The sequence below is a fragment of the Frieseomelitta varia genome, unplaced genomic scaffold, assembly GCF_011392965.1.
Source record: "Frieseomelitta varia isolate USP_RPSP 00005682 unplaced genomic scaffold, Fvar_1.2 scaffold_541, whole genome shotgun sequence".
NCBI lineage: Eukaryota > Metazoa > Arthropoda > Insecta > Hymenoptera > Apidae > Frieseomelitta > Frieseomelitta varia.
The window spans coordinates 579,526-597,705 of record NW_025110303.1 but is presented as its reverse complement, the minus strand read 5'-3'; the positions used below and the strand labels follow the sequence as shown (position 1 = coordinate 597,705).

The window sequence follows — 18,180 nt, the reverse complement described above, 5'->3', positions numbered from 1 at the left end:
ATGGTCGAAGGTTAGAAAGTAGCCTGAAGCCTTTTTCGTCTGGACTGGAAAGGTCCAACATATCGTTGTAAGATATAATTAAGTATTTCACGATTGTCTAACGTATTCTAAAATACATATTCTGCTAAAATATTATTATTCGTTTATCGAACGATTTCTGTAATCGCTAAATGTTTTTTAGAATTCTTGTGACCAATAAATAATAGGATTTCGTAAGTTACTTCAAATTTAATATTGTTAAATTAAAAATAAAATAACAATTACAATATTAAAATTACTATTGAAATCAAAATTTTGAGAAAATACATTGGATTTGTTAAAATAAAAATTATAATGATAAAAGTACATAGTATATAAAATGTACATTATTGATTTTTATTTGAGTTATATAGTAAAAGTCCAATGGTAAGAAATGATATAAAATTGTAATAATTTTTGATAATATGTATTAAATTATATTTTTTGAATTTAATTTATAAACATATAAGGCATAATGTCTTTTGAGAATAATAAACGTAAATGAATTAATAATATTTATCACTTTATTTTATTACATATAAAAATAATAAAATACATGCATGCAAGTATATAATATTGTGTATGTAAACATATATTAAATATAATATAATTGTACATATAAAAATATATATCCATAACTTTATCGTAAAATTATAAAATTATTTTCTTAATCTTTATAATACTTAAGAAGTATAATTTAATAAAATACTTTTATATGTTACAAAAAATTTAAAAAAATGTATGTACCTATATAACATGTACGAATATACTTATGTCATAATATTTATTTATCAAATATTTCTGTAAATAGTATTCATCAAAGATTAAAAAGAATTACTATGTGTTTACTATTTCTTACTTATTTATTATAAAACTTATTTTATAATTTACTTACTACAATTTGTATAAACATAGTTTAAAAATTGCGAACAAAACTATACTTCTAAGAAACAAAATATTACGTTAAAATATTTATTACAAAGTTATCAATTTAATATTTTAACATAAAGAAGAAGGATTTCTTAGGTAATAAGAAGAATTATAAAATCCTTCATCAAATTACAGGAAAGATTACAAAATCTATTATAATTTTTGATATTTTTCGGTTTCCGATTTTCATTTTTCTCTTCTACAACGTTATTCGTATCAAAATTCTAGAAAATCATATATGTATAACAAATTGTGCAATTTCATTTAATTCTGCATAAAGATATGCATTTCAATATCAACAATGCATTTATGTTAATAATTTCTATTAATTATATTTATTAATAATAGTTGTTGTAAATTTGTATTTTAAATAATTTAATTTAGCAATTCTAATTTATCAATCTAATAATCAATTTATTAATTATTTTGTCACTTTAGAGCATGAATTTTGCAAAAATTTTGCATATGAAAATTATACTACTCACAGACGTAAGAAACCATATGTCAAAGAAAAACAATAATGTTCTTTTCCATTATGTCCAAGCGATCAATTCGTAGGAAATTTACGTATTACAGGTAACACAAATTTCGTATTTTATCGGCCAATTTCGGAATTGAAGATTCTGCAAGTTACAAATTCTTAAGTCTCACAACATTAAAATATTGAAACATTGCGGTTACAGATCTGTTATATAATGTTACGTAAGTATACAAATGAACCGAAATTTACACCTGCAAGATTATATTATATTTCACCATATAGAGATGCGCTCTGAAAAATTTACGAGGTCAAATTGATTGATGATACGGATACAGATTCATATAAAATTGATTTTGTTTTTATTAACCGATCACGATCGCGATTCCTTTCTTTTTCCCTTCTTTTTTTTTTTTTGCACTTATAATGAAATTTTATCGTCCAAAATGGAATTCTGCCTAAGTCAAAATTTCATTCAGAATATATTGAATGACAACTAGATTGAATGTCTTTCTGAAAAGATTATCAATGTTATCAGTCATTCTACATATTCTAAGCGAGAGAACAGCCAAAGGTACAAGGTTTATCTTACTATTTTCGAATCATAGCGCAGTTACTTTGTCATCCTCAGTTTATGCGTCTGGACCATCTGCAAAATTTGAAGCTGTCCTGTTCACAGAGTGGGAGAGAAAGGGGTGGAGGGGGATTAAATAAGGCACCGGTTTGCCAGAAATTCGCCGAATGTTCAGCTGATGGATATATAAAGGGGTCCAGTGCCCCACGTTACGAGTCAGTGCAGCGAGAAGTTCCCTCAGGAAGAACCCGCAATTTTTCTTTCGAGGCTACAAACAAGAACTCCGAAATATCAGCATGAACCAATTGGTGAGTTCGATAATAGTGCCGGTACATGGTATTCGGTTTCATCTCCACGCGTGCTCGATAGACATGAAATTTTAAGAAGAAATTTTAACGTGTCATTTCGATAACAGTTTCATTGCATAATCAAAATATTGCACGTACGAAAATGTTGAAGGAATAATATGAATAAAGAATACTGCTTATTCCTAGAATTTTTTGTTTGGATAAAGCGTTATCGGTTCCATAAATCAAATATTAAAATGTATATATTTTCTTACGATTTTCTTACTTCTTTTCCTATTTAAATTTAACGAAGAAGAAATAGAATTTATTTTCCATGATAATTTGTAAATAATCATTTTAAGGTCTAATCAAAATACAAGAAATACATTATAAGTAAATTTCTAAAAATGTTTAATAATATTTATAAAATTTTCATATTAGTTATTCGTCAATTAATATTATCGTCAATTAATTATACAATATTAATTTTAAGTTTATTGAAATCAAAAACTTTTTTAAATTAATTTTTTAATGATCAGAAACCAATATATTAATTAAAATTTTCAAAATGACTCTTTTTGTTTGATTCTAAAAGTGATTCTTTTGTAAAACTAGAAATTTAAGTATTTCATTTAAGTATTTTATTTTCATTAGTATTTAAGTATCACTAGTATTTTTTGTATCACATTATATGTATATATCATACTGCAGTGATTATTAGTCATATTTTTAATCACGTATGACATACATTAGCAAATTGTACATTGATTTTATTCTTTATTCCCGAGGAAATTTCCAAACTATAATTATATATTTTGTTCATGAAATAAGTCGGATTCTTCATGTTTGAAACTCTGAAATAATTCATATATATTTTAACAGTTGAACAAATTTTTGTCACTCTAATAAATCTAGTATTGTTCCAAAGATTAAAAAGTTTTTAAAAAATAATTTCTTTTATCTCATTAATTTCTTTTAAATTTAGTTGTTTCTTATAAAATTTAAATACGAAATTTAATTCATTTTTACGTCTTGCATATTTTTAATATACATCACAATTTTTTTTCACAAATTTTAAAATTTATAGTCTTACCTATCACTTCGTTCTTTCTATACATTCGTCGTGGTGCACATTTGCCTGCATAATTAATTATTAGACTGTGAATTTTGTATAAATTCATGTTTTTGGAAGTACAATGAAAAAAATAAAACTATGATCGAATATTCTTTTACGATATCATAGAAAATATTATATGCATTTTTATGCATTTTTTCGTATTTGTCTTACAATTATTACACCACAATTATACAACATACGATTCTTTTGGAGCGTACTTTGATGCATATAGACATCTATGATTTCAAATGTAGTTGCACTAATTGTAAGTGAAAATCCAAATCAAATGATTCGGAACATTAAACAAAGCTAAAGAAGATAAAAACATGAAACTAAACTCTTATAAGAATTCATGCGATTCTTATACGCGATTGAATAAAAATTTAATCTATTTATTATTAACAAAAGAATATGTAAATTTAATCTATTTACTATTGATAAAAGAATTTGCAACTATTCATTTTTTCACTATATCAATCCTTTGCAATCGAACTTCTTCTCGACTAAAATTTACAGCAACTTTGAGCGCAAGAGATTAATTTCTTTGCGCCAATTTGACACCCAAATCAAGTTGAAAAAAATGAAAGGCGTATGAAAGTTGAACAAAATGCTTACGTTTCAGACAATCGTCTTGTGCGTCTTCGCTTCCGTAGCAGCCGGCGCTTCTCTGGATGTGTATGCACCTAGCACCCCGCCAATTCCCATTCTGAGGCAAAGCGCGGACGGTCCAAATCCAGACGGAAGCTACAGCTATAGCTACGAGACGGCAAATGGTATCCAGGCGCAGGAGGTCGGCTATATTAACTACGCAGGCACTAAGGCCGAATCTCGCGAAGCTCAAGGCAGTTACACTTACACCGCGCCGAACGGTGAAATTGTCCAAGTGACCTACGTGGCGAACGAAAACGGATTCCAACCTCAAGGTAGTCACATCCCAACTATTCCACCCGAGATTCTCAAGGGACTCCAATACATCGCTGCTCATCCCGAAGAGAACAATATCGATGCAAAGGAAACGGTGAATCTGTACAGAGCAAGAAGATCAGTCTAAGAGCTCCTCGAAACGTTTACGCCTGAACCAAAGTCGAGGATGTACAAAATCGACCGGTTTTCCATTCTTCGAAAACGATTCCCGGTTATATTTTTGAATGAGAATCCTTGGAGTTTTTTGAGACTCGATTCGTATACTATTTTTGTACTTGCGCATATTACTTTATAGGGTTGTTCCTTTTTATTCAAATAAAAAAGTTGTAAAAAGATATTGAGGAGGATTGTTGTAAATAAATTGTACTTTGATACCTTAACTTTTGTTGTTTTCAGAATCGAAGAGCAGAAATCTTATTGCTAGATCTATATATCTATCATTTAAAAAGTTAAATAAAATAAGAAATTAAATGAACATTGAAATTTTTCAGTTTTATAAATAAAAAATAAAAATATTTCATATTATTTTAATTCTGATTTGATATTGTTGTTTCTTGATATTAGTTTAATTTTTCGTTGTATTTTAAAAAGAAAAAGTAGTAAAGTCAAGAATTAGTAATCAAAAATATTTATTAACCGAAAATATTGCGAAGATGCTTTCAAATAATTTCTTAAAGTTGATTTTTTTTTTTTTTTGTTTTGTTTTTTCTTCTTTTCTTGACTACACAGATGTTACAAAAATGAACTAATAATAATTTAAAATAAAGTAAAATAAAGCATAGATGGGCATTACCACGAAAAGGAAGTTTAAAAATTTATTTCTATGTAATAATATATAGTAATACTTGAATCTGTTTGAATAAATATTATAACATATGCAGACAAAGAATAAAAAATTAAGTTAGTGTGTTTCATTATTTAATAATCAAATTACTATATTTTGTGATATAATATTTATTATATTTTATAGGTCCTTAAGTAAAGGACATTTAAATTTTTATTAAAGAGTTCTATTAAAAGTATAGTAAAATACAAAGGAAACAGTAATCTAACTTCCAATACCATCTACACTTTCATGCTATAGAACTTTTGTAGTATGATATTTCATATTTTTATTATAACTCTATATAGTATATTATATATTTTATATATTATTAAATATTTTGTACGAAATTAATCTTTGAAATTAAAAATATCCATTCTTAGAAATATGAATTAATACACATATAAGTTAAACTGTGTTAGAGCTTTTTTAAAATTTGAATTATTTCAACATGGTGAATCAATTTCTCTGCTTAACGATTTATATAAAATTAATAGTATAAATAAAAATGAACGATAATAAAAGCTTCCTCACATATCATATATTCCGTGTTTATATCTCTAAAATTCAAAATAACTTGTTAAAGTAACATTTACATAAAATTTATAGTTTTATAAAATATTAATTTTAAAAGAAATTTTATAAGAAATTTAATTAACTATTTTGGTTCCTTTTTCTTATTCAACTTATTTTATAAACCTTACAGTCCTAGCGTAAGAAACAACAATTTAATAATACCAGCGTATTTTCGAAATTATAAAATTTCTAAATTCTTAATAAGTACAAATATCACCGGTATTCGTATATTCATATCAGTCAGCAAGTTTCTCAAGAAAATAAAAGATTAGAAACTAAATTTTTAACAACTTTCCCTTTCTTTATATTGTCACATAAACAAGACATAAACACGTAATTAAGTATGATAAATAACGATTCTTTCAAACGTCATCCAAGTTCTGCAGTATTGACAGAAAGCTGTATATTTGTAATTTTTAATGCTTTGTATTCTATCTCCATGAATTATTTTCAAAACAACACATAAAAACATTTCTGTACATCGCGTGAAAGCATTTAGTTCTGCTCATGATTGCAATAGCAAATGTAGAAAAAAGGTGGAATATTTTCTCATTATGTGTAGATGCATGTTTATGAACTAATAAATATTACTCGACAAGGAAAAATCGTGAATCATCGTTACATGATAAAACAAAAAAAGACAATCAAAAGGCAATCAAATACAAATTAAAAAAAAAATTACAGACAATTTTCGCAACATTTGTGAGATCATAATACGTCGATTGTTGCAAAAAATTTAATGAAGCGCTTGAAAACAGATCGAAGATGAACGTTCGTCGATGAAATGAATGAATTCGTGACAAATGAATTTTTCTACGAAAATACAAAGTTTATTTTGTACATTATTAAGAGCTAACATAAACTTGTTCTAACGACTATTCTAACGTTTTAATCACGGGCAATCAATTTCGTTGACTCGGCCGTAATGGTTTATGTAGTCGATTAGTGCTGGCTGCTGGAACGGCATTTTGTTGACTTGGCGAGTCTTTGGCGACTTCCTCAGGTTCCGGTGTCGAGGGTTGTTTCGCGATCCAATCGAGAGCTCTCTGAATGGCTGGCGGTATTGGCGGCGGTGTTGGAATGTGAGTACCTGCTACTTGAGTACCAAACTCGTCAGCGGTCCAGCTAATCGCTATCGGCGTACCATCCGGAGCATTATACTGTACGGATCCTTGAATTAGCTGAGTTTCAGACGGCGTGCCTGCGTACTTTCGGCTTCCGGTCTCTGTTTGCACGATACCGCCCTCAGTCTCATAAGTGAACGAATAGTGGCCACGATTGTCACCGAGGTTCCGGTTATCGCTAATGATCTTTTCCGGTTGCCGGAAATATTCCTGGCAGTGAACCACCGCGAGAAATGTAAGAAAGATCTGAAAGTTGAAAGTATATTCAGAATAACGAAGTTGAAATAAATTTTTTGGAACGTTAAAAAGACCGATTGTTTTTTCATTTTAGTATCAATGTAGTATTTCGAATTTATTGTAAAATACGAGAAATATAAGAAAAATTAAAAAGAAGAAAGCGAAATAAAAAATTTACTGTTGGAACAAGAATTAAGAGAAAATGGATCGTTAATTTTTAATGACGCGCAGTGTAATGCATCATCTTGGTCATAACTGAAATTGCAGAACTGAGCACTTGTTTTTTTTATGACTACAATATATATACAATAATATTTATTTACTATCCAATGATTTCCTCATAAACGATGTCAGAAAGAAACGAAAGAGGGAAAGATAGTTAATTTCTTTGAACGGAATGCTTACATATTTTTAATTGCGATTATATACCACGCAATTATTTTGAATGTCATATAAGATCAAAAATAAGCGAAAAATTTTGAATATTTCATACAATTTTATTTACCAACACATTCTAAGTACATAAGAAATGTTCTCATAAAATATTCGAATTTTTTTCTCTAAAAGATTATAAATTATTCACATTTTGTTTGATTTAATTCTGTGTAACAAGAAGAAATAATATACATGATGTGCTTTGGTAAAACAAGGCTAAAATATGAAAAAAATCAATTGTAGCGTTTAGATGTTTTTTTTATAAACTAAAGTATTCACTTTACAATGAAATCCCTATTTCTTAGAATAATTATTTACTTTATAATTCACAATTAAAATTATGTATTAATATTTAATTATTTAAAATTATAAGGCAGTTATAGTAATAAATATAAACAATTTAAAATTATAAAATATTTTTAAAATAAAATTTCCAAAAATCGCAGTGAGGAAATTAATACTTATTTACAAGATGCTATAAATCAACTGAAAATAACAATGTTGGAACACAAAACAAAACAAATAACTGAAAACGAAACAAATAATCTTAATACGGACTGTGTCATTTCAGACGCGTTTATCTTTAAAAAACATTTTTCTCGCATTAAGTTCTTTTTATCACATAATATAATAACTGCTTGATTACATTATTCACATTATAATATTATAAGATAAAAGGTAAAAGATTTCGTAGGCAGAATTACTAAATCTACTATTTTTCAACCAATCATTATGCAAATTCTACGATTAATTATCAATAAATTATTTTTCTTTAAAAATTTAATTCTAAAAATTAAAATCTTTAAAAATGTATTTACTAAACTCACTATAATTTGCAATTGCTATAAAGATTTCTTTCCTTTTTACTTCGACATCAATTTATAAACATGAAATCTTTTCTCATTATTTTCTTAATATTCGATTCAAGAACGTGCTTTATTCAATTTTCAACATATCAATATTGTTTTGATAGAAACTATTTATCCAAGTAAGTAACCAGAAAATTATAGAAAGTTATTATTACTACAAATACATCTATGATTGCTGTGAGAGAGTTGCGTCACATATGACGTCTTAAGAAAAGTCGATGTAAGAATCCATTTGATTCAGCGAAATAGTAATTTTTACTGAATATTTTCTTGCACTTTTATATTCCTCTTCGATCGATTAAAAGAATTACTAATGGTTAATGTAAAATAAATTTTATTATAAATGGATCTTTAGATTTTTTCAAAGTAAATTCTTCAAATTTTTTTCAGATTTTGGTTTTAATTAATCGTTTAAATATATATATATATATATATATTGCTTCATTCGTATTTGAATTCATATGAATGCTTATAATTTTAAAATTATAAAATACCTAGAAAGTGAAAAAATAAATAAAATTCGTGTATATGTTATTACAGATATAGATATATGTAAATTAGTAAGCATTAATAAAATATTTCTTCCCAATAGTCATATAAATTGAATAAGAATCATGATATAATTTACATTATTAGATATATTTACTTATTAACACTTATATGAACGCTTTTTACATAATAAACAATATTTTATATAAATTGTTTAATTTTTTCTGTTTCTTTTTATGGTAAAATCGTGATAGTTTAAGTAGAATTGGACTGCCTTCCTATTCTATTTCTTCTCTTTCACATTTTTGTATCTTTAGCATATTCGTCTATCATATTTACTTATTCGTTAGCCACCTGTATATTCAATTCTTAGTAATCAAACAAAAATGTAGCTATAGAGTGTAAAAGAACAGAAATCAATGCTTCGTTACGCCTGTCTTGTAAATCCGTTAAGATATGTACCTTTCCCCGTGAAAGGTCAGGGCAAAATGAATGTGTTAGCAGATAGGTCAAGATATTCATTACGATTGTAAGAGGTAAAAGAGACGAAGGAAACTTGGTTTTTATATAATTACATGTCATTTTGAAAAAAACTATTCAACCGAGTTTAATCAATATATAATTTCCTTCGAATATTGTTCTTCGAACACTTTTTGAAACAAATAATTGTTGTACTTTACGGCAGTATTAAATTCATTGTGTGGATGAAAATTTAATAGATGCGTTGTACAGTATAAATTTAATGACAGACATGTATGTTATATAGAAATTTTAATTTAATACTTTCTATGTATGAAAATCTAATTGTAATTTAAATAACTTTGTTGGCAAACAATTATACATTACGTATTTATAATAAAAGATGTCATATAATGACTATCTGTTGGCAATATATAATAATTTATGAAATTTCTATTTGTTATGTCAATGAAAATTGTTTTCATAAACTTATTTTTTGGATTATTTTTATTATTAATTAAATAATATATGAGTTGAATGAAGGTATTAACCAATTTAATAATATTTACAAATAAATATTTATAAGCTTTTATTATACACATTTTCAATTACTATGTATTCAATTAATTAAAAAATTAATTAAAAAATTATAAAAAAGTTACTTTAAAAATACTGTACAAAATTAAGTTTATTAACTGTAAAAAATAAAGTTTATTAATAAGAAATATAAATTAAGTATGCTGATACATTTCACATATAAATTTTAATACTTGTATATTATTTCTAAATATATATAATTTTGAATTAGAAAGTATTATATATTCTCTGTATAATATATATTTAACATTAATAAAATTTCGCATTTATTTTATCGAAAAAATTTTGCTTTGTGCAATAACTTTTTACGACAATTACTAAAAACAAATGAAGAAAATTTTTCAATATTTCAACAATAATGATTATGACTTCAAGTATTATTCATTGAACTGGAAAGTGTTACATACTTTATAATATAATTATATATTATATATTTATAATATAATTATAATACATACATATATATTGCATATTAATTATTTAGAATTAACTTATATATTATATATATATATATATATATATATATATATATATATAATATGTATTATAATATATTATAATTATAGATGTATGCATATGTGCATTATACATATACAAAAGTATCTATACATATATATTATTACTTAGATTATATTAATAATCTTAATTAATAATTCTGCGAATTGTGCAAAGTTTCATAGCAAATACTGTACGTAAGAAAGCATAATTCATAAAAATATAAATCTAAAACTAACAGCTAACAAACACTTAAACGAATGATTCAATGCCACTGACCTCGTTATGTTGAAAATGAATTATCCTTCAAAATTTCTGATCTAAAACTTATTACATTTCACTGTGTAAAACCGCGAGAATCGTAAAACAGAGTTCGACTTCAACCTCGATTCAAATCGAGAAACAATGAACAAAAGAGGAAATTGAGAACGATGGCGCAGGAGAGGACAGGAGTGGCAGAAAGCGAAAGAAGATACTTACCAAGGAACGCATGTTGTCGAAATGACGCGACGAGACACGTGCCTGTGCAACAGCACAACGCTCTCTCGAGAAAGTGCGATGCTGTGTGAAACGGTGGAGATAAGTCTGCGGTCAGATAAAAAGGCAACGTCACATATAGAGCGTCGATGTTCTTCCGATGGTTGCTGGCGTGAAGTTCGTGAGCAACTCTTGGACTGTTGGGGGCACAGCCGACCTTTATACCGGCGAGTCTACACAAGCCAGTTGCCAGCCTTTACATAACCCGAGAAAGTTTATTTCGGGATAGCCACGTCTCGCTCTAGAGCACTTCTAACTGCGGAATGATCCACACCCCTGTGGAAAAAAAAGGAGCAGAGATGATTGATCCTTCGATCGTGCCTGCGCGCGGCTTTTTAACGCGATTTCACCGGCCGCTGCGTATTCGCGACACCACCGGTTAACCGTGGCTTTTCTCGTCCCAGTCCAATACCAGAACTTGCGTAACCTTTCACTTGCGTAATTATCGCGAGTATTCTGGTATCTTCTCCTTTTCGGCGAACCTGAATAATGCAGTGGTAGATGATTACGGTTGATTTCTTTATAGCCCCGAAATGGAGCTGACACTGATATCGCAGATCCACGTTTGGTCCATACATATGCGTCTCATTCAAGAGATTAAACTTTCCGGCACAAGTCGATTTAATAAACGAACGAGATTTATATAATTTCTGAATGACCGAGATAACAATCGATAGCGGTGAAATGTGGAATATCGTGGTTATTTAATCTGGGCAACATTTTTAATACGTTAAATAAAACATTATTGATGCTAGCTTTTATTATTATTTCGTGTAAATACTTTTGCCAGAAGCTGCAAAAAAATGTGTTCAACGGTGGTGACAATTTTGCGAATCAATATGAAATTCTTAATAGGAACTTATGAATAAATTCATGAAACACTGCGGGTTATCGATGAAAATGAAAATCGAATGCACTTGAAAAAACTTGATAAATCTTCGCGTAGGATGTCAAATGCAAAAGAACCTTAGGCAAAAAAAACGTCTGGACTCAAAATTCCACGATATTACAATTTAGCGTGCTGCGATGCTCGCCATAAACACGATAAACAAATTTGTAACTTTGGTCAATTTTTCTTTGTCGTCATTGAATTCTTTCGACGTGATTCATATTGTATAATATTATTATAATTCCGAGGAGTATCAATCAAATATTATATTCAAAAAATATTTAGAGAAACAATAAAAATAAACAAATTTAACAAAACAGAGAAATGAAAAAATTCAAATTTACATTCCTTTGCAATTATTATTTAGTGTTCATCGTTATGCAGCAAAACTGCAATTGCGAGATGGTAGCAGGATTAAGATTTCTTCATCAAGTCTCATTTAGAGATTTCTTCATCTCATTTTCATAACTTTATCTAATTCGCAAATCTGAATAATAAATTTATACGTCATAAAGTTAATTAACACTCTTTTTTTTACATAATTATCTTTGAAATAAAAAATACTTTAACTTTTTCTTGAGAAAGTAGAACGAAACGATATTATTTTTCATTTTTATCTATTTCCTCGAAGATAGTCTAAATATTACATATTTTAAAGAATTCATTTATATTCCTTTCTACAGCCTACGCTTTATACATAAAAAAAGAAAGTTTGATCTTTACATATTTCATTGAAAGTATAAAATCATACGATTTTACATTATGTTTCTTTATTATTATTTCATACTTACTTTACAAAGAGAAAAACAACTCCTTTTCTTTTAAATATCATAAATAAAATTGAAAAGCTTATAAAAATTTATACTTTACTTTTACATATATTTTCTAGTTTCGAAACCCTAATTTTTCAGTTCTCTATAAAGAAATTCTTAATTTCTCAATTTTTGTTACTTCTTCGATATTTTCTTCATTTTATTTAATCGTTTCTAGACCAATATAGAAACATCTTGTGATAATATAATAAAATCTTGTATTAAAAATACTTTACAAAAATGCGAATAAAAAAAATTAAAAAACTTAAAAACTGTTGGTTGATATTTATTCCAATTTACTCGATTGTATGATATTTCTTTGTGCAAACACATTAATTGCTTGTTTTGCCGAAAACTAGAATTTGCATTGCTTGCTCGTAAAACACGCTGAGTTGAATTAACGAGTTATAAATAAATAAAAGCTGTTACGTTCAACTGTATCTATTATTTATCAGGAGGATAATGACATCGATGTCTTGAATACCCGTTACTTGCATTTTTGTGGGAATTGAACTCTACAAATACAAGTCCTTGGCACAGTGATCCTAACGGCGTGCTACGTACAACAACCAGTGTTCACATAATTGCATTACCTACTACCTAATATATGCAAGTCAATATTTATCTTTACGAAAGAGAGGTCTTCGATGGAAGACAAAAGATCTCTGTACGTTTTTAATAAAAAAGAAAATAAAAACGATATTCAGAAGTGATGAATATTTACAAACTCGTTCTCATCTCTCTTGAATTTCGTTTTAATAACGATTTTATATTTATTTATGCGTTCCTCTATTGATTTATTCACATCTGTAGACCGGTAACTGCAAATAAGAAAATTTGTGATAAAAATTTACGGGATGATATTATTACTTTATTAGAATGTAGATTTGGAATTTGAAAATAGCAAAAAAATCACTATTAATGTCACATCAGTTGTATGATTTTGAAAAATTTTTCAAAGAAATATTTATAAGTCGACTACAAATTAAAGTATTAAGTAGAGTATTAATTGGAAATTTTTTAAAAATTTATATGATACAAGATAATAATATAAGATAATTAAGATACATATTGACAGTCATATAATATAAATATATAAAAATGTTTCTAAGAAATAAACATTTTTTAAAATGTAATTACATAAATATTGGTACATGTAAAAAATATTATATAAATAGATTACGAAACATTTTATTTCTAATTTTTTTTATTCTTATCTCCAAGTTCAAAAACATATGAAGGATAAAAATAAAAAATGATAAATCTACTTTTTCTTGTCTTAAAAGTATTTGGGTTTTAAAGAGATCGAGATTTCATGATCATAAATTTATCTTATTTATATATTTCTCTTCATACTGAAATCAGAATAAAGATAATTTCTTAAAATTTTTATATTTGCTAAATTAATATTTTTAATAGTAATCAATATTATTAATTATAAATTATTATTACCGCTCTCATTAAACTGAGCATTAAGCTATTTTAATCTATGTTTCAATCTACATATTAAATTAATAACAAATAAGAAAATATAATAATAGTATAATCATTTAATAACTATAAATATTTTTAAAAAATTTCTTACTATTTATAATACAATTATTTATTTTTAAACACAATTAAATAGAAAATAATGTACGTTTTCGTCGTATATTCGTTCAAAATTTTTCCGAAACACAAAAATTGCATCTTTCATCTTGGATTTGTTATAATATTATTAAGATAATTATAATTAATTATAATCTAATAATCATTTACATTTTTACTTTTCGTATCATTAAGTAATAAAACTATTTTCACAAGATTTTTAACAGTTTTTCAAACTATAATTTTACATATTTACAGATTAAATAATCATATATTTGTCACTCTTTTCTTATTATATAATATTTTTTATTTTCTTTATACATGCATAAAAAACTTGTTACTATTAAAATGATTCCATTTAAATGATTTTTTGGAAATAGTATAAATAAAAGCTTGTATCATTTTTCTGTTACTCTCACCTTAATATCTCTTAAAGAAATTTTAGTAATTTTAATGTCAAACTTATTAAGATATATTGTAATTTAATTTATTAATTAAAAAGGAAATTAACTACTTGAAATATCATACTTAAAAAAACTAAAAGTATCTGTATGAAGCAAATAAATAGTAATATTTACATAACTATATTTTATTAAATACTAATATGTCAAACTATTATATCTAATACGACAAGTTATTGGTACTTTCTTCTTCGATTTTACGAGCAAATAAATTTTATGTTATTGATCTTGCTATTCTTAGTCAATATTATTACACATTGCTATTATTAAATATTATTGCACTCGCAAAAATAATGTTGCTATTAACTGATAACAAATTTTCTTAATTGACAGTTTTATTACATGTATAGTTGCTCACATTCACAATATTCGAATATTAAATATTCGGATACTAAATGTTTAAACTGTTACAATTTTATAAAGCAAAATCGTGCAATAATAAACTTAGGTTTAATTTGAAACCTGAAATCTCTATTTTCAAAATGCATTATTCATTTTATTCTAAGATGTTTTTGGATCACGCAACAGATAGAAAAGTACTTTTCTTTTCAAAAATGTTATAAAGTAATTAATTGACATAGTACATAAAAAATTTTCTTTCATGACTGAATCTATAATGAATTTAAAAATTGAAACGTGCCCTTCACAATGACCTAAAATCTGATGTTCGATTTTTTGTCACCATTTTTACGAACTTTGAATCTTGGGCTTAAACGACGAAAATTCAAGAAATCTAACATTTTCTAACATTGTTATATTCGTTTTCGCCTGATGGCCAAAATTAAATCTCACGTGTAACAATGTAGAGAATTCTTAAATGAGAAAATTATTACTTAAGAATCTGCAATTTGAACGGTGAATTATTTCATTCTTTATTAATAGCTCAAAAAAATATAAAAATTATAACGATATAGAAAATATGAACTGTAAACGGCGTAGAGAAATAATTTAAACTATTATTAATTATATATAATACATAGTATAGTATAACGTATTTATATAATGTATTATATAGTATAATATACCAGAATACTATGTATGTTATATATATATCGGTATACTATATTAATATAGTATATATAATATATATAGTATAAAACACAGTACAGTATACAAATATAATAAATGACGAAATACCTACGTCCTTGTTAAAGTCAACAATCTAAAATTCTTCACGTATTATTATACATTACACTGTACATTGATTTACCTACTGATTTAGCATGACACAAATTACATCATTTAACTTATACCTGACTTTTAACTTTCTACATTATTACTAAAGACCTTTACTTCGTATACATAATCATGACGTATACTGTACATACTTCACTATATTAGAAAAAAAACAATATTACTAAGAAGAAATATATTCAAATAAATAATTAGATATTTTTTAAATAATATGAAATTTATTACATTCTTTGTAATTTGTAATTATATAATTTTCAAATATTTTTCATATTAATTTATGTCTGACTTATTTGACTGATTCCACTCCTCTACAAGCGACTGACGTTGCAGTAGAATGGGTTGTCTAGCTACAGGCAGTAGTATTGCCCGATCAATGAAGACTGATGTTTTAATCCTTTTATAATGACATTATTTATTATTTTTTCCTATGCGTTTTTATATTTCAATGTTTCCTCATTAAAAAGATCTTTATACAATAATATAATACAATATCCTTTAAGAGTTATAAATAATTTTTGTATAGATCTTGTATAGTATAATAAATATGCTATATAATATAATGTAAATGCACGATATATAAATTATACTATAATATATACTACTTATCAATTTAAAAAAAATACATATATAAATTATATATTAACAATAATATCTTAATAACTAAATCATTATAGAGAAACCGTAAAACTTGAAATGTACTCTCGAACAAAAATTATTTTAGACCTATGGTTGTCAATTAAAATCGCAATCCAATTTTATAAATCTTTTTTAAGAAAACATAGAATTCTCAGGATCTTATTCCATCTTAAATTTCACCAGAACAAAGATTTTGAAAGACCTTATTTCCCGTTACTTGTCTCTTTTATTTGCATTTGCTTCGATCATTCTCGTATCTTCATTACGATTACGATATTTCAAATTCCTTTCACAGTGATGTTACAGCAAATTGTATTCGTAATATCTTCCAATGGCCGCTTTCACAAACTGACTTTCTTCCCATCTGCTGCACTTTGGAAGATCCATCGGTTACATCGACCATCGGAGAAAGATCGTGCAGAGCGTTAATCGATTCAATTATTTAAAGATGCTGGGATCGCTGGGTGGTGGGGATATCGGCCTGACGAAGACACACGAATAATTCCGAGAGAGGCGCGTTAGGTCCGAGTCCCAAGTGTGGTATCACTAGTACTCGCAGTGTCCACAAGAAGGCACTGTCAATTGAAAACGCGATTGCCATGCATGTGTTTGTTACGGCTGGTGACGCACGATTGGCATATACAACGCTGTCGTAACGCGACGTCGACGTACCGTAATCGCGTGCAGCCGCAACAACACTCGTTTCGATTTTCGCGACTGTTCCACTGGGACGTGTTTCTCCTCCCCGGACGGGCCACTTGACAAACTTTTGTCAATCACAAAACGTCACGGTTCCACGTGGACGGTTGCATGTCCCTGTTATCAGCTCTCTGCACACCGATGGATCTCAGTGACTTCATTGGAATGCAATTGATCCGGTCGAGGCCCTCTTCGATCTGACAGGTATTGGCTCGATAACACGTGATCATTGTCGCTTCGCTTAGCGTATGCGTATCTTTTGCTCCGTTCGTCTTCTCACCGGTTATACTACACGCCAAAGTAAATCGAAATTTCACGGTTCTTTTAATTTTCATTTTCTGTTGCATGTTACAAGAAAAAAAAAAAAAACATACTGCTCGAATTATTTCTGAATGAATCGTCATGTCAATTCAAAGCCAATGTTTTCATTCAACTCGACGTTTACGAATGTTATGTGACACGTGAAAACGTCAGGCTCTATATCTACTATAGACTATCATTTGGTCTTCGATATCGCTACAGTAACTCTCGATACGACGCGATTAATCGTGCTTCATGTAAGTATCTACATCTCTGTACACTGTTATATTACGAGTACAAATGTGCGTTAAATGGATTCATCTCGTGTGATAAATATAATTGCATTCGTATAATTAAAATGTTTATTGATAATTGTGAATCATCATAAACATTGATAATAAATTTAAATTAAAACACGAAGTGATTGTCCACGATATATAAGAACGAGGAGCGCAAAAATCTCAAACAGTTTTGCCATTGCAGTTGTATAGGGTAAGAGTTGAATCCGACCGAATCTCTTGACGAATTGTTCGTGAATGTTTTCGCGTTTCCTTACATTAATGAAATTACCGGAAGTTCGTGCAAGTATTCCGTGTAAACTTCTCTCTCTCTCTCTCTCTCTTTTCCCCCTCT

At 27.4% G+C, this 18,180-nt stretch overlaps 2 protein-coding genes across 2 annotated transcripts; one reads left to right on the top strand and one right to left on the bottom strand.

Moving 5' to 3' along the window:
- Window positions 1-2,166: 2,166 nt before the first annotated feature.
- LOC122533608 (cuticle protein CP14.6-like) lies at window positions 2,167-4,654 on the top strand. The gene is made up of 2 exons (XM_043663487.1): window positions 2,167-2,308; window positions 4,027-4,654. Exons 1-2 carry the CDS (start codon window positions 2,297-2,299, stop codon window positions 4,453-4,455), a joined length of 441 nt encoding a protein of 146 aa, XP_043519422.1. The 5' UTR covers window positions 2,167-2,296; the 3' UTR covers window positions 4,456-4,654.
- A 1,881-nt stretch (window positions 4,655-6,535) lies between these two features.
- Window positions 6,536-11,112, bottom strand: LOC122533613 (endocuticle structural glycoprotein SgAbd-4-like). The gene is made up of 2 exons (XM_043663500.1): window positions 10,913-11,112; window positions 6,536-7,097 (listed from the first exon to the last, which is right to left on the bottom strand). The coding sequence occupies exons 1-2, from the start codon at window positions 10,922-10,924 to the stop codon at window positions 6,630-6,632; spliced, it is 480 nt and encodes a 159-aa protein (XP_043519435.1). The 5' UTR covers window positions 10,925-11,112; the 3' UTR covers window positions 6,536-6,629.
- Window positions 11,113-18,180: the final 7,068 nt, after the last annotated feature.